Source organism: Ictidomys tridecemlineatus, chromosome 8 (genome assembly GCF_052094955.1).
Source record: "Ictidomys tridecemlineatus isolate mIctTri1 chromosome 8, mIctTri1.hap1, whole genome shotgun sequence".
NCBI classification, from domain to species: domain Eukaryota; kingdom Metazoa; phylum Chordata; class Mammalia; order Rodentia; family Sciuridae; genus Ictidomys; species Ictidomys tridecemlineatus.
In genome coordinates this window covers 39,489,946-39,516,315 of record NC_135484.1, presented here as the reverse complement: position 1 = coordinate 39,516,315, position 26,370 = coordinate 39,489,946, and the positions used below count along the sequence as shown (strand labels likewise).

General features: G+C 32.3%; 1 protein-coding gene across 17 annotated transcripts in view; it reads right to left on the bottom strand.

Annotated features, from left to right (window-relative positions):
- The window catches only part of Trdn (triadin), a 356,336-nt gene that overhangs the window by 41,617 nt on the left and 288,349 nt on the right, over positions 1 to 26,370 (bottom strand). For 8 of the 17 annotated variants that reach the window (XM_078019258.1, XM_078019265.1, XM_078019269.1 and 5 more), the window contains 6 exons: positions 8,311 to 8,337; positions 7,832 to 7,861; positions 3,678 to 3,704; positions 3,269 to 3,316; positions 1,403 to 1,447; positions 204 to 221 (listed from right to left, as the gene is read on the bottom strand). In XM_078019258.1, coding sequence (XP_077875384.1) covers positions 204 to 221; positions 1,403 to 1,447; positions 3,269 to 3,316; positions 3,678 to 3,704; positions 7,832 to 7,861; positions 8,311 to 8,337 — 195 coding nt within the window. The remainder of the gene's footprint in view (positions 1 to 203; positions 222 to 1,402; positions 1,448 to 3,268; positions 3,317 to 3,677; positions 3,705 to 7,831; positions 7,862 to 8,310; positions 8,338 to 26,370) is intronic. The other 9 variants (XM_078019257.1, XM_078019259.1, XM_078019263.1 and 6 more) reach the window with 9 other exon arrangements.

The window sequence follows — 26,370 nt, the reverse complement described above, 5'->3', positions numbered from 1 at the left end:
TTCTATGTAATTATGAGGAATCATTAATTAGTAGTGAAAGACAAATATGTTAAATAAAAGCCATGGGAATAACATTAATTCATCACTTATAAAGGCAATTTAGCCATAAGCCACATGACAAATAACATATTAAAAACAGGCAAATTGTTAAAATTGAAATGGTCAAGCGATACTTCTCAGGTTTTAAGTTCTTCGTCTCTTACTTGCTGGTTTGGGTGTGGCTGTGGAGAATGAAGGAAAGTAGATGACAGATCAATGAATACAGATCGTAGAAAAAAAGTACCTTATTCACATGTTCATTTATTTGTTCTATTTTTTAGGTTGTGTCCCTTAGCTTAAGTTAACCCTATTTCTTGAGCAGTTTTATTTTAATAATATGACTTGTCAAAAACTGATAAGACACATGAAACAGACATAACATTTAAAGCAATCTGTATGTTCAAGGTTGGATTTTCATAATCTCCAAATATCCATATGACAGGGTGAGACACTCAGAGATGCATAATAATGTCTTAAGAGTACAGGTGTGAGGAACATTATAATCCTAGGCATTGGTTGGAAAAAAGAAAAGTTGTCATACAAGGTCATGGGAAATGGTCTCATATAGTTTCCTTCCTTCTTATAGAATAACAGTATGTAATAACTATAATAAATTTGTATAACTAATTAGTTCTCCCAGAATATTATTTACCTTTAAGAAACAACGTTTCAATTCTGTTTATAGAATTCTTTCAGGTAAGTGACAATATTTACTTCATAGGCTTTCTCTTATATTGATGAGTGTGAAATGAGACTCCTAGTGGCCAAGCCGGGAAGACTTCCATCTTGGAATCCAAGGGGATTTAGTGGTTCAAGATCTGAACTGTATTGAAGACTCAGAATTTTTATTTTCTCTCCACACTGGAAAGACTCCAAAACCGCAAGAGCACATGCACTCCTTTCTTTCTCCCATGAAATAATTAGGGATGGGCTGTTTTTACTTTAATATTATGTCTTCTACTTTACTCTTTAATGTAATTTTAAAGGTTTCATAGCCACAAAACTCTTTGTGGAACTCCATGAACAGAAATTATTATAGCTGATGTATAAGTAGCAGAAAGTTTCAAATTTTTGAGATTTTTATGATTTGAGGAGATGTGGCTTGAAAATAAGAGGGAACATATGTGATACATTACATACCTTATGAGCTGAGACTAACTACATTTTAAAGTGATAAAGTAATGCCACTTTAATTTAAAATGTTTTAATAAAAATTTATTAAATTATATCTGTTGTTATTCACAAGAGTTCAGATTCTTAGAATTTATGTCCTTGCAAGTCTATATGCTCCAATGAGGATGTACGCTCACCTACAAAACATAAAACTGATAAACTGAAGAAAAATATAAGATATTTTATTTACCTGTTTTTTCTACAGTGACAGCTTTTACCTGCTTTACCTTTTCTTCTGTGATAGGAAAAAATGTTAACACAAGTAGAAATTTTGAATACATCATACAAAACATTGACAATATTTCATTCTTGATATTTTGTATTCTTTTTTGAAATAACACCCATGCATGAAAGTTTTCCCAATAAAATAGTAAACAATACTTCTATTCAAATAGGAACCACAAAAAAAAATGTCTAATCTAGACATCCTCTGCACATATCTTATTGCAGAGGAGTTCCTAATTTAATTTGACATATAACCTTCTAATGCAAATCCTACCCTTCACCTTTGCTCTGTGTCACTATATTTATCTGTGACACAGAGGCAACTCTTTATTCACGACAGACTAAGAATAAAATGAAGCAGTTTCTCATCATTTTTGTGGAGGTACCTCCCTGAGATTCCAAAATGAGACAGTCCTCTGTCTTCTCTGATTTTATAGAGTCAAGGAGATTTAACTCAAACTAACGTGACTGTTACACTGAGCCAATATAAAATTAAACCTCTCAGCTGGGAGAGTGAACTTTCTGTTTAAATATTCCTTAAGAAAGTTTCATTGAGAACAAGAGAATTTAAAGAACAGGAAGATTTGTAAGTGAAATTTAATATTTCTGGCTAAAAGACATACATTTGATATACACTCAGAAATAAACTCTCACTCTCTCTGTACTCTCCCCTCAAAATAGCTAACATTTAGAGCATCAGAAAATAACAGTTTCATTAATGACATAAACTAGGAGGCTCTAAAAGTTCTCTGACTCCCCCAAATGTCCAGGCCTTTTTTCTTTATTCATATATTTTCAAATATTGATGTCTTAAACTTTTAAAATCATACTTTTTAAATCCAGTCCTACTGATTCAAACCCATTGAATCTAGATTTTCTGAGGCCTGATTTTAAAAATGTAAACAAAATATTCCCTAAAATTTGTTTTCAAAAAGAATGTTTTTAATTTCTCAAAAATTCTGGCCCAAAAATATTCAAGAACATCAAGAAAACAACTCACGGAACGTCTGGAATGGAGAATAATATTCTACAGAATAACCAAGACTTGGAGAGCCTCAAATTTAAATTCACATTTAATCAATTTAAATAAAAACTACATTTCTATTTTTTAAATAAAAACTAATTAATATCCTTGATTTGGTGAATTCTCTAATTTTCTTTACAAGAGAACGACAATGGGTCCAGCTTAACTGTCTACAAAAGGTACCAACAGGAGTAATGAGTAAAAAAAGGAGAAGCAAGAATGGGGATAAGAAAAAAGGAGGAAAGAAGCAGGGAGGATGAGAATGACTCAATATCCTTGAGATTTGGGGAGTCAGGATGATCACATTTGAATGAGACAATCTGAATTACAAATTGTCTAAGGATATCCTGCTCACCACAGGAAAAATGAAAATGTCGAGCTCAGCTGGGCACATAGCATCATCTGTAATCCTAGCCCCTGTTGACACAGACAAGGAGGATCGCAAGTTTGAGGCCAGCAAAATCAAAAGGGCTGGGATGTAGATCAGTAGTAGATCATCCCTGGGTTCAATCCTCAGCACTCCTCCACCTGCCAAAACTGTGCAGCCCATTCACCTGGATGCTGGTTATGGTCTTCATACTATCTCTGATGGGAAGGAATGAGTAGCTGTCTAGATGGATCGGACTCATCACATTCTCAGTACAAAAAGTATTAAGAATATGTCTAAAATTGTAAATATTCTAGAAGCTCATGAAGTAAGACATCAGTTGTCTCCAGTAATTTCAGACTTGACTATATGCTCTTCCTTCTGTGACAGCTATCATATTGAGAGACACTTTGAGACTACAAACACCACCTTCCAAATACCTGGTTTGTCATGAGAAACATTCTTATGTGGTTTCACTGTGTCTTGTTCTGAAAACAAAATATAAAATTTTTTCAAGTATTTATGACCTTGATAAGTTTTTATATAATGAATACTTATGAGTTAGGCCAGTGGTTTGTAAAACAGAAAATAACTACCAAACGTGCCCATAAAGAAAAAAAAATTGTAAATTTCCATGTGATTCTATTTCATATTAAAAACTCGAAAGGTTTGATTCATGAAAACAATATATTAATAATAATTATTTACATTTAGGTGACTTAATTTTCAAAACATGGGCTATAATGAAGCATACACATAAAAGCATAGATTAAAAATGAATTTAGAAATATGCAAATTTTCTTATAAAAGACTCTATAGAAGAATTTTAAATGAAATGTTCATACATACTGTGGATTTGTGCCTTTTCAGCTGAAGCTTGAAAAGAATAAATATATAACATATTTGAATTATACTACATGAAAATTTGTAATAATTAACAAAAATAAAAAAAAATAACTAGCTTTAAATTATATTGGGCTTCTGGTTTTCTTTTTTGTTTGTTTGTTTTTAATGCATATATCTGGTAAAACCAGTAGTGTCCAAATGTGATCAGGAAAATAAAAAGAGTAGATAAGTATTGTTAGTATTTAGATATGAGGTGTTCCCCATAAGTGCATGTGTGAAACATAGCAAGAATTTTCCCAGGTGAGATGATTAAGTTATGAGAACCTTAACCTAATCAGTGGATTGATTCACTGATAGGGTTTAAAGGAGCAATAACTGTAGACAGGTAGGGTGTGATTGCAGGTAAGGGCCTTTGGAGTTTATATTTTGTTCTGGATGAGCAAAGATCTCCCTCTGCTTCCCGATTGCCATGTCCTAAGTTGGCTTCCTCCTCCACACCCTTCCTCCCTGCTTTCTCCCTCACCTCAGGCCAAACAGGAGTCAGCCACTGAGGGACTGAGATCTTTGAAACAAGATCTTTGAAACTTCCTCTTTTCTAATTGTTCTTATCAGCTAAAACATTTTTGAGCTTTGTTGCATGACAAATACTTTATTAGGAGAGCAAATAGATTCAAGCTATGATCAGATGCCAGTAAGAATTAAGAATTAAAGAAGTGAGGTAGTTTTATATATATACTTCTGGATTTGAGGAAGGAAAGGGAAAAAAAGTGTGTTGTATATATATAATGAAAGAAGATACTTGCCTCAGGTTAACAGCTAGTTAGTTCCAGAACTAGGACTTAAACACTAAATTGCAATGAAAAACTTGGGAAGATCACCCAATTTTTAACTTAATGTATAAAAATGATTGTCTGGGACAGTCTATTAGTAGGAGTATACAGGATCTGAAACAAATCAGACATGGGCTAGAATCCTAGCTACAATATTAATTAGCATGAAAATCCTGAAAAAATAACAAATTTTTCTAAACTTGTTCTGTTGAGCTGTTTCCACAAATTATGAATGTATATAATAACTGCTATGTTGTGTGCTGGTCCTAATCATATGATAAAAGTAAAAATGTATCATTAGTCTTCACCTCACAGTAGATGCTTAATAGGTTCTTATCCCTCTTACCCTTTAAACCCAAGTAGTCCATGACTTTATGAATTTATAACTCTGATGATTATTATTAGAAATAAAGCCACAATTTTAACATGATCATACTCTACCCCAAAAGATGTGTTCTAAAACCTAAAGCCTCTGCTGAGGTTTATTGAACTCACATTCTAGATAATTTTGTCTATGGGCAATCCCAATTTCACCTAATCTAGTACTTTAAATTTATATTGAACCATAAGTGGGGAAAAAATGAGGGGAACTGTGGGTTTAGCTCAATGATAGGGCACTTATAAGGAAGCAGGACACCCTGGGTTTAAGTCTCCAATATTGATAATTTTAAATTAAAAAAAGAAAGAACAAGGGGGAAAAAAAGAGGATGAGGAACTGGGAGACTGTATTCCCCTAGTGCGAGACAAACCTATTTTTTATTTCCTAATTGAAAGCAAAGTCAGCTCTGAAACTATTTAAGATAAAAATATTGCTACTTGATTTTTACATTCTTTTAAATTTGTGCCTGGGTTGGGCAGGGAGACTATTTTAATTTTATAAAAAAAAATAATGAACCAGAACACAAATATATTTTTGGAACTCAATTTTTTCCATAATGGGAAAATAAATTTAATAAAAATTATTCACTTTTCTTGGTGGTTTGTCAATGATGAATTACTAAATACTCAGTATTTTAAAAATGCTATGCACATGTCTGTCTTTAAGTTGTTGCTACTTATAATTGATTTAAATCTAAATTATCTATTTATTTTCAAAGTGATTGAAATGGGAATCAGTTCCAAAGTAATATAAGTGATTTGGAAAAGAGTTGGAAGAGATTATCTGAAAGATCTAATTAGGTATTTACATGATTTAGGAATTTAGATAAATAATATTATGAATGTGCTCACTAAAAGTTTTGTTGAGTTCTAACCCTCAATCCTGAGAATGTGACCGTCTTTGGAATAGGGTTGCTGCAGATGTAATTAGTTAAGGTAAGATGAGGTCATAGGAGAGAGGGTGGGTCCTCTTAATAGGAGAGAGACACAAAGGCAGAAGCTGGCCATGTGATGATGGAGGTGGAGGCTGAAGAGATGCATCTAGAAGCCAAAGAACATCACGGATTGCTGGCAACCACCAGAGGATAGAAAGGGCGATGAAGGTTTCTCCTCTAAGGATTGAGGTAGTGTTGTGTTTCCTCCAGAATTTTGAGTGAATAAATGTCTTAAAAGCAACAGTTAGTGGTAACTTAATCACAACCATCCAAGGAACAGATAGGTTTGGGTATGGGAATGTGGGGGGATTTACCTGTCATAAATACCTACAAAATGTGGAAGTGACTTTGGAATTAGGTCATGGGTAGATGATGGAAGAGTTTTGAGGCACTTTATAAAACAGCCTACATTTCCTTGATAAGACTAATATGGCTGATTGCTAAAGAATTTGGTTTGTGATTCACAGATCCAATTAATTACCTCAGCAGAAAATAGGAATACAGATGATTTGATCCAAAACTGTGGAGAACCCCCTTATCCAATATCTTGGAACCTCATGGATTAAATAGAAGATTTAGTACAAGTACTATACCAACCTGGACAGAAAGTGAAAGAAATAGAATTAAATGAATGAATAATGACTCCAAAGTTAAAAATATGGATTCAAAGGCCTGGGATAATGGTCTCTTCAGCAGAGAGTGTGGAGCTGTGATCTCACAGAGCTGACAGGTCTGGTCCATCATCCCACCATTGAGCACAAGAAGACATTCTCAGAACCAGACATTTGCTTGAAGCTAACTACCCTTTTATTTTCTTCCAGTTTCCCCTTTGGAATGGGAATGTCTATCCTATGATTATCTCAACATTTTATTTGGGAGAAGATAATTTGTCTTATGGCTTTACAAGTGCACAGGTAGAAAGGAATTTTTGTACAGGAAGAATTATATTCCAAGATTCACCCATAACTATTTGAAATAACTTAGATAATTAAATTTGGAAGCTTTCATTTGTTAGCATTTTGGATGACATTCTAGACATAAGAGTTGATGCCGTAATGATTAAGACATTAAGGATGTTGGGATGGGAGGAATGTATTTTGTACATACGAAGACATGAGGCAAAGGATGAACCTTTTATAGATGAATTGTGTCCTCCCAAAGTTGCTTAAGTCTTAACACCCATAGGTTATCTTATTTATAAACAGGGTAATTGCAGATGTAAATAGTTAAGATGTCATTATGGAGGAGTAGGGGGTCCTTAGTGCATGATGACTAGTATACATGTGAGAAGAGGGAAAGAGATACAGAGACAGAAGCACAGAGGGAGAAGATGGCATGTGATGAAGGAGGCAGAGATTGAAAGGATGCATCTGCATGCCAAGCAACACCAAAGATTGCTGGCACCAGTATCCAGAAAAGGTGAGTAAGGATTTGTCTCTTCAGGTTCAAGAGAAACATGGCCTACCTTGATTTTGGTACCCAAATTCTACCCCACAGAATTGAAAAAAAATTAGTGTCTATTTTTAAAGCCACCCAGTATGTGGTATTTTATTGCAGACACCCTGTGACATAAATTCAATTAGGAAACTTGAACTAAAATTTTAACTGTTTTCAAAATTAGATTTCTGTGTGTGTTTTTTTCCTTCAGAAATTTTCTGTTGCCTACTGCAGCCCCAGAAATGTTCATTTTGCTCAAAAGTCCAGAAAAAAGAAAAGAATGAGAGGAGCTATTTTTCTGATACAATGTGTCTTATAAGTATCAAAAAATGCAGTTTTATAGGAGTCTATCAGTCAATCACTTCTTTTGAACCACACAAAACTCAGATTTCATGTATATTAAAAAAGGTGTTTTTTGTTTTCTTCTGTGAATGAATAGCTTTTTAGTATTTTTAAGTTGTTTGCAATAAAATTTGATGTAATATCTCTATTGGGGCATAACATTGCAAAGAGTTGTATGCGGGCATAACATTGCAAAGAGTTGTATGCATGGATTTATACATAATTATATACACACCTGTTTTCTCTTCTTTTCTTTCCTGTGGCTCTAAAAATATAGACAAACATTAGTTATAATGATTATATAAAATTGTTATTTTCTTATACTCATGCATGTTTCTTTTTTACATATTATTCATTGTGTTTAATCTGTCATATTTTATTTTTCTTAGGATTATGGCAAATTAATATAAAAGACAAGTAAAGTTCTCTCACTATCAACCAAAATAAGAAGTATTTTGAGGAGAAATGGAAATGTGAGCTAAGATTTGTAAAACAAGGTTAGTAACATTATTGGATTATACCTCCAGTACATAGAAAATAAAAGAAAATTTCAGCACAGCATATTATCAGAATTACACTTAAGGCAATAAGAACATTTTCTAAACAAAACAGTTAAGGCTTTACTTTAAGCAAAATATTCAATGTGGAATCAGAGGATGAACAAAAACATGTATTTAAGATTTGTTTTATTTATTTGACATGCATATAACATACGTGGAGGTTTAGGCTTGACATCTTTGCCTAGAAAAAGTTGAAAAAATATTAAAATTTGAGTCAGACAATGTTTATCAAAATCACATTATGAAAATGATAGAAAACTATATATTCCACATTGAAAATTAAATGACATAAATACCAGCTACCCTTCCTTATTGAAATCATAGATACCTATAATTCAACATACATGGCCAAGTTATTAAGACAAAATTTATTTTAAATAATAAAATCTATTGCACTTTTAAAAATAATTTGCCCACAAAATCATATGTGCAATGTTAACTTTATTTTGTTATATTAAGAAAGAACACACATAATTTAATTTTGAGAAATTACTTTTAAACTTGAATTATGCTAGATGAAATATACAAGACTACTGTTTTCATTTTCCATAAAATTATCAATGTGTCATCTGTGTTAGTATAATAACATTTTAAAGGATTCCTGCTGAATTGGGAGTTCTGGACTACTGGAAATAGATGCTCATTGCATGTTAAGTAGATGATGCAGGGATTGGAAAGCCTTTTCTGTAAAAGGTCAGAACATGCATGTTCTCAGGTTGGGGACTATATGACCTCTGTCACATTAATTCATCTGTACTGTATAGGGCAGAAGCAGCCATAGACAATACTGTAAATGAATAGCAATGGCTTTATTTACAGACTGGTGACTGGTCTATAGGTCATTGTCACTCATTTTCTATTCACAGTCAGTTTTAATTTTCTTTCCTTTTTATAACAATGAAAGTTTGCACAGAGAACAAAAACATCTTCCATTGATTCTTTGTTCCTTTACAAATGTTATCTAATACATTTCCATCACTACTCAACTCATCTTCCTTTGATATTTTCATGTCTTGGCTCTTATTTAATCATTACTTCACTGTAATCTACATTTAATCTAACCATTCTATTTATCAGGACTCTCTGGTCTCAAATTTCTCCACTACTAATATAATGAATCATATTGATCACTCTCTCCTTCTTTTTAAATCCCTGTTCACCTGACTTCAGAGAAGGATGAGCATAACACATTCTATTGTTTGGGGATGAATATTAATACTGCCTTTCTTTATTCCAAAAGTGTCCTGGGGACTTCCACTTCTAGCTAAAACACAAAAGCAGGGACCTAATTAGTTCTGGCACTGGAATCTAAAGAATCCAGAAAGAAGTTTGTGAAACAATGTTTCAAAAGAGGCTGCACCTCAGATAACAAAGAAGAGAAAAGCTTGAGTGACCAGAAACAAAGGGGACATACTTTAAGATTGCTTCAGTTTACTGCTTTGAGTACCCAGAAGATTCCTGAGCAGAAGAGGCGGACCTGGGAGTGCAAAGAAACCTATATTGCTAGAATAAAAGTGGAAGAACAGCATAAAATGGAGAGCTGCGGAGGGGAGAAACACAGTTCTGGAGACTTGTGGAAGGATGTCATAAGTCAGATGAGCACAAACTGCATATGAACACAAGGGGTCTAACTGAGTCCAGGAAAACAATAGCAAGAATATGAAAGCTTTATAATAAGAAGTAAAGTTGGGTATTGTATAATAAGAAGTAAGCCTTTATAATAAGAAGTAAAGTTGGGTATTGTTCTTTTTCTTTCGTATTATATTTAATATTTGGGGTCATTTTGTATCACACATAAATTTTAGAATTGGTTTGTTAATGGCCACAAAATTATTTCAGGATTGTTTTTTGTTGTTGTTATTGTTGTTGTTGTTTTGGCAGGGGCAGGTACTAGAGACTGAACTCAGGGATGTTCTTCTTCTGAGCTACATATACAAGCCACTAAAACATTTTATATATATATATATATATATATATATATATATATATATATATATATATATATATATATATATATATTTTTTGGCAGTGAACTTGCAATCTTCCTGCCTCAGCCTCTCAAGTTGCTGGGATTACAGGCATGCTCTACCATACCCAGTCATTTCTGGGATTTAGGTAAAGATCATCGAATTGATGGAGAATGGGGAGAACTGACATCTTAACAAACTGAACTTCACATCCACAAACATGAACTAGCTCTCAATTTATTTAAACATTCTTTGGATTTTTTTCCATTAGAGCTTTATTCTCCTTATTTTTTATTTGTTTAAATTCTACCTAGCACTTAGTTTAATTATTTTTCCTCAGAAAAAAATTATTTGATGTATTTGATTTGTTTTTCCCATTTATAAAATAATATTATTTTATAAACTTCCTTACCATTATGTTCGTGCCATTCTACTATAAATACTAACTTAAGTGAATGTCTTCTCTTCTAGGCTGTGAGATATTTGAGGACAGAGGTCGTATGTATCCATCATTGAATTGAAGTAATCAGTACAATGTCCATTACATGATTTAATAATAGGGACTTGAGTATTTTTTGTTCATTATATAAATAACTAAAATAATTAGAACAAGATAAAATAAATAAATAGAGAAATTGAGCAAAGAAAAAAAATAAATTTAGGAAAACACAAATTTATAAATTGTATTAGAGCCAGGCATGGTGGCATACACATATAATCCCAGCTATTCCAGAGGCTGAAACAGAAGGATCACAAGTTCAATACAAGCCTGGGCAACTTAGCCAGATTCTGCCTCAAAATAAAATTAAAGCTGGGCATGGTTGATGCACACTTGGGAGGCTGAGGCAGGAGGATTGTGAGTTCAAAGCCAAACTCTGCAAAAGTGAGACCCTGTCTCCAAATAAAACATAAAAAAGGCTGGGGATATGTCTCAGTGGTTGAGTGCCTCTCGATTCAGTCCCCAGTATGAAAATATAAACAAACAAACAAATAAATAAAATAATACAAAATAAATTTTTAAAAAAGGGTCAGTATAAAGCTCAGTGATAGAGTACTTTCCTACCATATGAGCTGTGTTCAATTCCTTATACTAGAAAAAGAAACTTGCATTAGAATGCAAAATGCATGTTGAATTCCTTTGCCCATTTATTAATTGTGTTATTTGGTTTTTGAGTTATTTATATATCCTGGAGATTAATGCTCCACCTGAGGTGCAGGTGGAAAATATTTTCTTCCATTCTGTAGGTTCTCTTTTCATATTACTCTTGATTGTTCCTTTGGCTATGAAAAAGCATTTTAATGGGATTTCATCCCATTTGTTGATTCTTGATTTTACTTTTTGCACTTTAGGAGTCTTGTTAGGGGAGTCAGTTCCTAAGCTGACATGGTGGAAATTTGGAACTAATCTTTATTCTATTAGGTTCAGGGTCTCTGGTCTATTACCTAAATCCTTGATCTACTTTGAGTGAGTTGTTGTTGTTTGTTTTTTGTTGTTGTTGTTGTTGCTGTTTTTTGCAGGGGAGAGATGGGGGTTTAATTTCATTTTGCTACATATAGATTTCCAGTTTTCCCAACACCATTTGTTGAAGAGGCTATCTTTTCTATAATGTATGTTTTTGGCTGCTTTGTTTAGTGTGAGATAACTATGTTTATATGGGTTTGTCAGAGAGTCCCTAGTCTGTACCATTGATCTACATGTTTATTTTGGTGCCAATGCCTTGCCATTTTTGTTCCTATAGCTTTGTAGTATAGTTTAAGGCTGGCATTGTGATGCCTGTCATTTCACTTTTCTTGCTAAGGATTGCTTTGGTAATTCTAGGTCTCTTATTTTTTTAAATGAATTTCATGATTGCTTTTTTTCTATTTCTATAAATGATTCATTGGAATTTTAATAGGGATTGCATTACATTTTTATAATACTTTTAAGTGATATGGCCATTTGACATTTTTAATTCTGCCTATCCAAGAGCATAGGAGGTCTTTCTAAAGTTTTCTTCAGTTTCTTTCTTTAGTATTCTGTAGTTTTCACTGTAGAAGTCTTTCATTTCTTTTGTTAGATTGATTTCCAAATATTTTGTGGGGTTTTTGAGGCTATTGTGACTGGGATAGTTTTCCTAATTTCTCTTTCAGTAGATTCATCATATATGTATAGGAAATCCATTGATTTATGATTCTTATTTTTATATTTTCTCCTCTTCTGAATTCATTTATGAGTTCTAGAAGTTTTCTGGTAGAATATTTTGGGTATTGTAAGTATAGAATCATGTCATTGGCAAGGATTTTTGAACTCTTCTTTTCCTATTTGTATCCCTTTAATTTATTTCCTCTGTCTAATTGCTCTGGCTGGAGTTTCAAGGACAAGGTTGAATAAAATTAGTGAAAGAGGGCATCACTGTCTTTAGAGAGAATGCTTTAAATTTTTTTTCACCAAAACCCCAAATAACCCAATTAATAAATGGGCAAAGGAAGTGAACAGGTACTTCCCAGAAAAAGAAATAAGATTCATCAACAAATATATGAAAATAAATGTTTAACATAACTAGCAATTACAGAATGCAAATTTAAACTACACTGAGACTTAATCTCACTCCAGTCAGAATGACAATTATCAAGAATATAAGAAACAGTAAATGTTGGTGAGGATATGGGGGGGAAAGGTACACTCACACAATGCTGGTGGGACTGCAAACTGGTGCAACCACTAAGGAAAGGAGTATGGAGATTCCTCAGAAAACTTGGAATGGAGCCATCATTTGACCCAGTTATCCTACTCTTTGGCATATACCAAAGTAATTAATATCAGCAAACTACAGTGACACAGCCACATCAATGTTTATAGCAGCTTGATTCACAATAGCTAAACTACTGTGCCCTTCAACACATGAATGGATAAAGAAAATGTGGTATATATACACAATGGAACATTACTCAGCTATAAAGACAAATGAAATTATGGTATTTATCTGTTAATGTATGGGACGGGATTCTATCATGCTAAGCGAAATACGCCAATCCCCCAAATCCAAAGACAGAATGTTCTCTCTTATATGGATCTACTAACTTACAATAAGAGGGCAGGGATAGGGAAGAATAAAAAGTTTATTGGATTAGACAAAGGGGAGAAGAGAAGGGGCATGGGAATATAAAAGACAGTAGAATAAATCGGACATTACTATCCTATGTGCATTACACAACCAGAGTAATACTACATCATGTACAACCAGTAGAATGAGATGTTATACTCCATATATGTAAGTCAAATATATTTTACTATCATGTGTAACTAATAAGAACAAATAATATATTATATATGTAGGTTCAGCCTGTTCACACTTTAGTCCAGGAATCATTAAAGTTAGTAATGATAATAAAGGCTACTATACAATCGTCTTTCGAACAAATTTGTTTAACGTGATTAGTTGTTTCACCATGATCAGTAGTGAAATAGTTTGATTTAATGATTTTCTGATTCACATGTTCATAAATAGCTTAACTTATTTTTAAAAGAAATTAATATATTAGTTTATTAATGAAATTACTTAATGGTTTATATTTACCTGAAACTTTTTGATCATCTATAGATATGTAGAATTCTCTTATGAGTGTTCTAGAACATACTCCTCACTGAGTTGTTTATAATTTGAATTTTGAATTTAAGAAATATAAAATTTCCAATTATAAATAGGAAACAAAATGTCCACAAAATTATTTACCAAATTCATAATGTGGTTAAATAGATCACTGAAACTTCCTTATTACTGAATTTAAGGAATGAATTAGTTCCTCCCCAAATGTATTATACTTTAATTTTGTCAAGAAATTGAAGCAATTATTATAAGATTTGAGATTTATAAAATTCATTAATGTGACATTATTTTAGGTACATAACACAGATGAAGATTTTTTACTGAAAAAATTTATTTGGGTTATCTTATATAAATTTATCATTAAATTAGTATTAAAAGATGAGTATAAGATAGAATTCAGTATAAGAGCAGTAGAATCTTACAAATTTTAGAACACACAGTGGAGAGTTTTAAGCCTTGAAGGGCCTTGGAAGTGATTGAGAGTAGCATTCTAATTTTCTAAAACAAAAAATGCTAACCTTCATAAATCATTAAGGTGGTTTGTGCTGTGAGTTTGTCCACTGAGAGGTCCTTGTCTGTTAGGATCAAAGTATAGTTCCCAGAGCAGCATCAACAACAAGTGAGAATTTGTTAGAAAGGCAGATTCATGGACCTCACCCTACTGAACCATAAACTCCAGAGGCAAGGCCCAGAAATTTGCTATTTAGCAGCTTTTTCAGGTGATTTGGATTATCACATAGGCAAGCAACTATTTTCCTAGAGAATTAAATCAACACATGCCAAGATACAGTGGGTGTAAGACATACTTTTTAGTAACTTGTTCATTATCAGTGTGTAAGACTCATAGGTAAGGAAGAATAAATATATCCTAAAGATGAAATCTCACCAACAGAATATAAATATCATTTCGCTTGTTTATATTCCCAGTTTATTATATTTAGTTAAGAGCAAAATGGACCATGTTAAAATCTGACTAAACAGGTGAACATAGGCATGAATACATGAATGAACACAGAGCATGTTTGTGTTTGTCTATCTATGGTCCATGTTTAGGCAACAATCAAAAGGACAAGTGTAGATTTTTTTGTGGGAGGAGAAATTTGTAAGGCAGTGATTCTCCAGCAACATCACCATGGAAATCATTAGCAATATAAATTGAACTTTCCAGGTATAACATAATATGTTGCATGTTGAAGTTTGAAAACTACTGTTTGATAACCACAGTGACATTTGTTGACAGCATTCACTTAGCATACAGGTATGGCTATTTTTCACAGTTCTGAATCACCACTAATTGTTGATGACACATCTCTGAAAATAAAGTTTAATTAGAATCAGAGAGAAAGCTATCAATCTATTGGAACATAAATGAGAAAAGCTAAAAACGGAGCATGAATGTGTTGATTATAGTGTGTCACCTTTTTAATCTCAATGACAATAATATTCTATTCAGACATTTTAAAATGAGATCTAAAAAGGGTGTGATGTGAAATCAAATTCATATAACAAGAATTATTTAATTTATAAAGGAAATCAAAGAGTAACATATATTCTTACAGAGGTAGTTGTTGACTACATCAAGAAATGTATTTGAAATAGAAACAATGTAAAAAATATGCATATGCACACACACTCATGTTTATTTTAATTACAGGTATTTTAGTTTTATATGTTTATTATGCTTTTCATATATTCCATATTTTTCCAAATTATTTGAATTGTATTAAAAGGAAATAAAATATCTATATAATATTTCCCATTTCTATTTCTACTATAGGCTTTTAAAAATACATTCAATGTATGAAAAAAAAATTAAAAAAATAAATCAGAATTAAAAATATTCTAAAATATTATACACAAATGATAAAGTCATAGGTTGAAACTATGAGTACAAAAGAATAGCTTATCTAAATTTACAAAGTTAAGAAAATTCTGAAAATAATACTGATCAAAATAATGAAATTTGATGTACTACAATCAGAAATGATTTATTCTGAAGTACTTTTGGACTAGCAAGAGATAAGAATTATGAAAGCTTGGGTTCTATTTTTCATTCAGACATGTATTTGCTATGTAACCTTGACATATATAGCTGTTTAAACTTTCAAGTCTTTTTCCAGAAAGAAAAGAAATGAAGCAAATTAGGTGAGTTGGTGTCTAAAATCTCATCCAGGTCTAAAATTATGTATACATGCATTTTTATGAAGTTAATTTTGATCTTCAGTAAATCTCTACCAAAATTCCAGTGTCATTTTTAAAGAAATATAAAAAAAGTACCCTAAAATTTGTATGGAACCAGGAAAGACCCTGAATACCCAAGCAATCTTAAGCAAAATACAACATCAAATGTGTCATCTGATTTCAAAATATATTATTTTATTTCAAAAGCTACTATAATCAAAACACTGTAGCATTATTTTTAATCAAGGTGCCAGGAACACACAATGGGGAAAGGACAGTCTCTTCAATAAATGGTTTTGGAAAAACTGGATATTCACAAGCAGAAGAATAATATTGGGCCATTACTTAATATGATATACAAAAATTAACTGAAAATGGAATGGATTAAGGACTGAAATATAAGAACTGAAACTGTAAAAATCATTGGGTGAAACTATGACCTTGGTCTGGGCAATGTCTTATTAGACAGTATCACAAAAACAGAGGTAACAAAAGCAAAAATAGACAAGTGGAATTGCATCAAACTAAAAAGTTTCTTCCCAGCAAGGAAACGACCGAGTAAAGAGACAGCCTATGAACTGGGAGAAAATATATGCAAGCCACACATCTGAAAAGGGACTAATACTCACAAAACACAAGGAACTCAAACAACTCAATGGAAAGAAAATAAATTGCCTGATTTAAAAGTGGGCAAAGGATCTCAACAGACAGCTCTCAAAAATAGAGATATAAGTGGCCAACAGATGTAACATATCTAATCCTCTTAGAAATGCAAATCATCACCACAATTAGATACCACCTCATACCTGTTAGAATGACTATTGTCAAAAAGAACAATTAATGACAAGTTGGTGAGGATATGAAGAAAACAGAACTCTTGTACTTTATTTGTGGGAATGTAAACTAGAATAGCCATTTAAAAATATTTATTTTTTAGTTTTAGGTGGACACAATATCTTTATTTTACTTTTATGTGCTGTTGAGGATCGAACCCAGCGCCCCAAGCATGCCAGGTGAGCACGCTACTGCTTGAGCCGCATTCCAGCCCTAGAATAGCCATTTTTGAAAATAATGTGGAGATTGCTTAAAAAAACTAAAAAAGAAAAATTATCATGTGATCCAATGGTCCCACTTCTGGATGTACATCCAAAGGAATTAAAATTGACATGTTGAAAAGATATCTGTACTCTCCTGATCATATCTCAGCATTGATCACAATAGCAAGGCTATGGAAGCAACTTAGTGTTATCAGCAGATAAATGAATGAAAGAATGGAAAAAATATGGTGTATGTACATATGCACACAAAGAGTGAAACACTATAAAATCTTTAAAAAAGAAGGAAATTCTGTGATTCATGAGAACATGGATGAAACTGAAGGACATTACACTAAAAAAGAAACATACAATAGTATTTTGCACACAGACATTTTTATCAATAATGTATTGTATATATGAAGATGGTCTTATAAGATGAATATAGAATCTGAAAAATTCCTATTGCTTTGTGATGTTACAGCACATGTATTCTTCACATGTTTGTGCTGGTACTAGGATACACAAATCTACTATGCTGCCAGTCCTATAAAAGTGTAATACATATAATTTGTACAGTGCATAATACTTGGTAACAATAATAAACCACTATGCTACTGATGTATGTGTTTATAATACCATACTTTTTATTGTTAGAGTGTGTCCTTCTTCAAGGTGTTCAAAAAAAGTTTACCATGGGAAAGCTCCACACAGATCCCTCTGGAGGTATTCCACAGAAAGCATTGCTATTATAGGAGAAGACAACTGCATGCATGTCACTGTCTTTGAGGACCTGCCAGTGGGACAATATGTGGAGGTGAAAGTCATTAACGCTGATGAGCTTGATCCTGTGTTGGCCTAAGCTGATGAGTGTGATTGTGTCTTAGTTTTCAAGCAAAAAAATAAAAATAAAAAATATTTTTATGCTTTTTTAAAAAGTAAAAATGCCTGTAGAATAAAGATACAAAATATTTGAATGCCTTTAAAATGCTTGTTTTAAGCCAAATGTTACTGTAAGAATCAAAATATTAAAAGTTTAGAATGTTATAAAGTAATATTGTTACTTCTGTAAGCTCAAGTTTATTTATTATTGAAGAAACAAAAAATATTTAAAAATAGCATAGTGTAGTCCAAATGTACAGTAGGTATAGCCTACAGTAGTGATGGGTAATGCCCTACACCTTCACATTGCACCCACCATGCATTCACTGACTCACACAGAGCAAATTCCTGTCCTGTAAGTTTCATTCATGGTAAGTGTTCTATGTAGATGTGCAGTTTTTCCTTTTATGCTGTATTTTTCCTGTGGCTTACCCATGTTTATATTTGTTTAGATATAAAACTATTTACCATTGCATGATTGTTGGCTAGTGCTGTAACATGCTGAACAGGCTTGTGACCTAGGAACAAAAGTCGGTGCCATATAACCTAGGTATATAGCAGGTGATACCATCTAGTGTATATAAATATACCCCATGAGGTTCACACACAATGAAATTGACTAACAGCACATTTATCAAAATGTATCCTGAGAGTTAAGTGACACATGACTACACTGTATGATCTCATTTATATACAGAATCTGAAAAAGTAAATGTCATAAGAATGAATAATAGAAATCTGGGAAAGAAAAGGGATTGGAAAGGGGGAGTTTTGATTGAAGGACGCAAAGTTTCATTAGACTGGAAGAATAAGTTTTGTTGATCTAGTGCATTGTATGATTACCAGAATTAACAATAATGCATATTTCAAAACTGCAAAAAGATTTAGACTTTTATTATTGTCACCATATAAAAAGGATAAGTTGGTGAAGTGATGGATATGTTAATTAGTATGACAGAGTGTTTTTGTGCAATGAAGAGAACAAAACACCCCATTGTATCCCATAAATACCCACAATAAATGTCTATCAATTAAAGTAAACAAATGTGTATGAATGTTAAGTAGAAATTTTAAAATGCATTAGTTTGAATCTAAAAAGTAAATCACTTCATAAGGAGACACAGTCAAATAAAAATCCACCTGAAACATTGCACCATTGATTCTTCCCTTGGTTTGTTACAGTTTAGGAGATCTGTTTACTCAGTTCCTGACAGAATCTTTTTGCTACAGGAGTATATTTAAGTATAGGGGCATATTAACAAGACTGTTTTCAAGACCACTGGGTCTGTTCCAGATATATCTTTGCCCAGGGCCATTCAGTAAAGAACAGAAGTTGGCTCTGATGTAGACATACACATTAGCCAGAAAGAACCTCTAACAACCACTTTGCCACTTAAATTGACTTGAAAATTAATATCTAAATTTGTACCACATATATGGAATGATCAATTCATTTGGGAGATTTTAGAAAATATCATAAGAATTTTTATAGGATCCTTCAATCAAATTAGACATTTTATTACATTTTGTTAGAAGCTGTTTTTCAGCTACATGTTTTATGTGGCTCTATGTTTAGTTATCAAAATTAAAATGGAGTAATTATAAATGTTAAATATAAAAATATTACAAAACTCTTAAAGGAAATACTTTGATTAGCATGTGAATTTGAATAAACAAAAATAATCTTCTTTTTACTACAGAAGAATTTTCATACAGTGGCAGTTTCACTCTATTGAAATATTATTATTCATCATATTTCACAAATGAATTTTTAGATATTTAATGGGAAAGTATGTGAGGGTTAATATTATTTATATACTTCTGGAAATTGGAAGAAGAGATGGTAACGCTTTGAAAACTGCCCTTTATTCTTCTGAGACCTATTTGGTAAGTATGAATTGCCTCTGAAAATTAGAACTAAATTCCTGGAGGAATTTTCTTGTAGAATAGATTAAAATGCGGTTTGATAGAAGTAAAATGTTATTCATAGTTTCCTTTATTTTAAAAAGCAGCTATACTTAACAGTATGATAAGATGGTGTTTGAGAGGTTTCTTTGACTAAGGTCTGCTGCCAAGGCCTGTGACTGATGCGTCTTTTTATCGTCATTGGCTGTGCACTGTGCTAAGTTTCCTAGGAAAGTTTATTTTGTTGTTTCTTCAGTTGTACTGCAATAAATTTCTATGGAATATACTTAGTCACTATCAAGCATTCTACTCTTAACCATTCTGTTCTCATGAGTCTTCTCAGAATGATCTTATGTTTTGCTCAAATGAGTAGTCAGGGGATATTTTGGTCCTGTGCCTCAACAGGGCTTGAGGTGATGTTGACAAAACTATTTAGCAACAAAGATTTTGTTGTCACCATGATCAAACATGAGAGATTGGAGGAAGTCAATAGGAAACTGATAGAGAACATGTTTGAAGACTTTTTAAATACAAACATGTTATACTATGAACAATTGTGCCCATAACTATTCAATTATTCCATCATTCCTTCAACAATCATTGACACAGCATTTGGTACATGCTAAGTAATTAAACCTTAAAGAATATTTAGTTTACCAGCTTATCTATCAATTAAAACAAGGATAGTAATTCCTGATATTACATATTTTATTTGAAAACATGGGTAAGAATAGAATATAAAAGAATAATTGTGTTTATTCTATTACTGATCCACATTGTAAAGAAAGGTGTATATGTATCAGCGAATTCAAACCTTAAAATTCAAAGTTGAACTTATGATCTACTTACTTTTTCTTCTGCCAAACACATTGTCTAAGTTCTATCTGCTATTTTATCAAGGAGGCTAGAGATCATCCAGGATTCCTCTCCATGCTCTCTATCACTGTTCAATTCTCCAAAAATTCCTACTGATTTTATTTCCTAAGTGTGTATTAAGTGTGTCTCCATTTGTCCATTCCCCCCTCAGTTTCTGTCTCCAATGTATCCTCAAATGTAGCATTTTCATTCCCTTGTTCCTATTCTCATCTCCTATTCTTTTCCTCTTTTTGCCACTTCCCACCATACCTGTTGGTTTATTAAGACTCAGTTCAACCTATATTTCCCTGTAGAAACTTTTCCTGACTGCTATAGTATTAGTGTCTCCACTAAAATGCATGTTAAAATGTCATTCCTATTGTGAAGTATTAAGAGGAAATATCAAATGGGACTATTAATATAACTAGTCGTTACAGCTCTGCATTCATGAGTGGCTTAATCATTCAAAAATTAATGAATTATTGAATTAATGGATTATCAGAAGTATGGCTTTCCTATAAAACCAAATTCTTTCTAAGTCTTTTCATGTGATGTTCTGTGCCATTTCATGACGAAGAAAGAAAGCCTTCATCGGACATCAAGTAGATGCCAGTACCATAATTTAGGTATTCAGAACTGAGAGTATAATAGACCTCTTTTTTTTTAATAAACTACTCAGCTTCATATATCTTTTATAGTAACAGAAAATGGACAAAGACACAAACTTCTTTCCAAGACAGGTAAAAAGTAGCCAATCTGTGCTTTCAGCATTCTATACAAGCCAACATTCCTATACATTGAAATTATGTCCAATAATTTATAAATTTGTATTCATTGCCCCCCCCAATTTTGATATTGAGGAGACAGGTTTGCAACTACTACCTTAATATTTTTTAGCTCTTGTGCATTTTCTCACTGTCATAACCAATAACTGTCATTGGCGAATAAATGAAAATACCATATAAAATGGAATATTGCTTATCAAAAAATTCACACACAAACGGGGTTCCCACTACTGACTCATTCAAGATGCTGCTGAATTATTTGAGAAGGGGTGACAAAAAATAACTCTTTTGGCTCTGTAGCCTTTTACTGAAACATATCATTAACAGAAATGTTCCATTTTTCTCCCTATATAAGAGATTTTTCAAAATTATGTTGTGATCATCTTGCTTTGGAATGTGTGAAAATAAAACATAGGCAAGTTTTGTACATAGCATTTTTCATTAGTGTTTTTTGTGATTATTTTGCCTAAAAAGGAGAGATAATTATACCACGTTTAGGAGTGACTATTAGGTTGTCTTTTGACCTAGAATAGAAAATGCATTAAAGATAATTTTTAATTAATTGGCAACACGTGGCACAGCATGTTTTCATTACATAATTTACAAAACTCTATCACATTACACACTTTCCCATCACACCCTGATCATTTAAGTGGATCTTAGGGAAAAAAAATGAGACAATAAGATATGAACCCCTAAGACCTATGAGATACAATTCTTGTTTTTGGTCAGGCATTGGTCAGTAAATAAGATGAGGATAGAGGATTTGGCCAGAAAAAAAGCACACTAGAATGTCTGAACCTGGGCAGGCATATCTAAAGAGGCCAGGCAGGGTCCCCAAAACACTAATCCTGCCATGTTTGCTGTTGTTTTTATCTGTTGTAAGCTAAGTGCCTGAGCGTGAGAATATTCTGTTCTCCAAGCAAAGAAATGAAAGGAGAAGAGAGAGGTAGTGAATTACTATTTCTTTTGTTGTCTACTGCAAACAAAGAAATAATATATTTCCTTATTTAATATGTTTTTTGATATTGAGTGCTAATTTGAGCAGCATAGCTTGTGAAAGAAAAGGGAAGATTCCCGATGCTTGCCCACAAAGGCCTCTGAAACACTTTCCTCTGGAATATGATTCAACTATTAAATACCAGCTCTCTTTTAAGCATGTTACAACTGTGAAATACTTTATCACAAGCCTGAGAAATATTTTTGTATAGGAATATCATCATATAAATCCACTAAATTGAAACATAAAAGAATATTTGAGCTAAGACCACTGTTAAAAATCAGATACTATGTCAAGCATTACAAAAAGATAGGAAGAAAAAGATAGAGACTAAGTTCTAATAATCAATGAAACTTGCATATTTTATTATAGCAAAGAAGATATAAACTAAGTAATATGTTTACATGGGGAACACTTGACGCTTGTAAATTTTGTAATGTTCTGTCAGAGTAACTCATATATCAGCCAGGCAACAGAAACTTTTGTAATAGAGTTGATAACTGTCTAAACAGTTTCTAGGTTTTTCATTTAATTTAAAAGAACCATACTAACTTTCTCTAAGGCAAGCAATAAAACCTGCTCTAAGAAACTGGTTTTGCCACCCTAAAAGGTCTCAGTTCAAATGTCATGACCACTCCCTCTGCATTAGTTTCTAGATTGTGTTAAAATGAAAAGGAAGATTTTTAGTGAATTTAAAAAAATAACAAAAGAGAGCATTTTTTTATTTGCTTAAATTAGAATGGGAAGAAAATCATCTGAGAAAATCCTAAATACTAAAAATTATGACTTTCAGTGGGGTCTAAAATACTATTGCAATAACAAGATGAACTGTCTGAAGAATGGCCAGTAACATTTTCTTTACAGCAATAGGTGAGTATAGTTGTATAAATTTTAAAGAAGCTACTTTTATTTTTCCTTTTTTCTCTTAATAGACACGACTTGGATATTTACCTAGGATCTGCAGAGCATGCATAATATCCCTGATGCAGCTCCACTGAGAAAAAATATATAACTGTCCTATACTCATTTATTTAAGAAATATATATTTGTATTTATAATAAATATGTATTTATATATATATTCTATAAATATATAAATATATATATGTTTCTATAAATGTTTATAGAAAATTCATTTTAATACTTATAAGATATATATATATATATATACATTTTTTCTTGCCTGACCTTTGGAAGATAAGTTTACACAGAAAGATCTTTCTAGACTAAAACACTTGAGTCATACAAAAAAAATTGTATTTGTTTATGTAAGCCAAAAAAACAATAATTGTGTCCTTGTCAGGTTTTCAAAGATATACCACATGCCTAATCTACAAACTTATCTCATGTACTTACTAGTATAATTTATACCTAATATAGTAATGTTGTTTTTTCTCCCAGAACCATGCTGAAATGCCCTAAAATTTATCGTAATTTCTTCACTTAATAGAGTAAGAAAAATGTTTGGAGGTCCATTTTACTACATAAAAGAACTCATTACATTACTCACTCAAAGATGACCTCTTACATGCCAGAAACTGTTCTAGACGTGAGGAAAGACCAACAAAAAAATTTTACCCCAAGGAACATATAATCTACTGTCCTGATTTATTATTAACGTCATCTAGATTTATTGTGTAGGTATTACTTTAGACTTCCAGTTCAAAATAATCCACAACTCCAACTTTTTTTCCCTTTCCCATCCCTTTCTCCTTTTATGTCTGTTTATATCATTCTGAGAGTAGAGTAGTGTTTTCAATTTTATATCTTAGTAGTAGAGTAATATTCCGTATATTTTGGCAAGAATAAAGTACATCACTTTTTAAGCTTACCTTGAAATAAAATACCACATTTGTGATATTGTAGATCTTTCACTTCCTCAGAAATCAAGTTGAATATGTGAGTAAAATCACTAAGATGTAAAGAAGCCAAATCATCCTATGAATATTGCAATGGAGAAGCACATTTGATCTTTCTGAGTCTGTTTCTTTGCCTATAACTTCTGTAAACAATGGAACCTAATGATAATTTATAATGTTATATTATGAAGTCAAATTTAGCTTATATACATTTGTTTATGAATTCTTTTGAGTAGATGATTATTTCTTTTGTTAATATTAGCCAATTTTTTTTAAAGATTTGACTTACTAGAGACTGAATAAATATCTGTGAACTAACATGGTTAACATCATTACAACTTCCTCAATTTATTATGTTTCCTTATACATAAACCTTCTTCATATATTATAATGGCAAATACCTGGTGGCTATTCTATACATATTAGTGACAAAAACAGTAGACTGCGTTTCATTCCAGCATATTTTCTAACCCATGTTTTTAAATGGGAAGAAAATGATCATCTCTATCCCTGCCTCCAAAATTTATACAAGTTATAGGCAAAAAAAAAGAGAGAATTTTTCTTTCCTCTTATTTGTAGAAAAAAAATTAAATAAAACTTTTAAACCACAATGTCTGAATATAAATGTATTTACATATTAACATATATTAATTCTTCTAATTACAGCTCAGTTTGAATAATGTTTCCTGTCATTCTCACTTAGGCTTTTATTTTCTTCAATAAATGTTATCATTATATTTTTTTAAAATCTTATCATGTTTTCCCTACTCCTCCAAATCCTTTTAGTGAATGAGAGTAAGATATCATTGCTCCCCAGTATGCTCAGCTCAACACTGTCATTATGTTACATAATAAACACAGTGGAATGAATTTGGGAAACACTGCATGAAATCAGTTTGTTTCTTTACTATCATACTTCCCTAATGAGTTCATATATGTGATTAATTGTTAGATCTTGACCCAAATTCATGGAACCTCAAAATTTTTTTAATGTTCTGATTGAAATTAGTGTCCTATGCAATGCCCTCAGTGGAACATAAGTGCAAGGAAGAGCTTCCTAATACTGCAGAACCCCTACCCTGATAACAATAGTCATTGCTAAACTGAGCTATATAAAGTTATACGCTTTTAGAAGGAAAGATTTAATTCAAGTTTTTAGAATTTAAAATGTGTTATACCCTTTTATAACCCAATAAAGTTGAAAGTTGGGAACACAGTTGCTATAAATATATTTGATAAGTTAGGAACCATTTCCACCATAAACTCTCTGCTATCTCACCTTCTTTAAAAAAAAACAAAAAACGATTCCATTATATTTTGCTAACTAAAATGTCCCTTTTTCTTCTTTTGACAAAATGCTGAAATAATAGCCTATATGTATAAAAAAGTATTTTCTCAATATTTTCTGACCTCAATTCTTGATCTTAAAAAAACATGCTTCAACATGCAGTAATTTGATTTACTTTCATTCTGTTCCACTGAAACCACTCTTAAGATAATTAATGGTTCCATTGTATACATTATAATGAATGCTTTTCAGTCATTACCTTGCTGTCAATTTCTGTCACATTTAACACTTTGGCAGTTTTCTCCTCCTGGAATTGTTTTTCTCCCTGGTTTCTCAGACAGTATCTCTAAATTCTAAGACAATGTCTCTCTTGTCCTTCTCTTCCTTTCCTCCCTTCCTCCCCTCCACCTACCTACTTGTCTACCTCTTCAATCCTCCCTTCCTCCCTCCCTCATACCCTCCCTTCTTTCTTTCTTTGAGATCTTCATCTCCTCTGTCCACTCTTTAAATAATATATGTCCTTCCTGGTTTGCTTCCTCAGTTCTTGTGCCTTTTCACTCTTCACATGCTCCATGGGATATGTTCAAAACTCAACACTCTTTTTATTTCCAATCTCTAAGTTCAGTTGTAATGAGCAATTGGAAAATTAATTTAAACTTGTGTCTCATTTTGTTTAAAGATGTTTAATTATTCCTAAAGTCCGTTAAGAACAAGCAACCAGGGAAGGGAAGCCATGGTTGGTTTTCTGTTCCTATGGCCCTCTTGCCTCCCCCACTCCCATTCTCTGCTTCACACTTGATGCCAAGTGAGTTTTTTCTAGTTCCCAGAGTGCTTCACTTTCCACCAGTATTGATGGCTCCTGTGAATCTCAT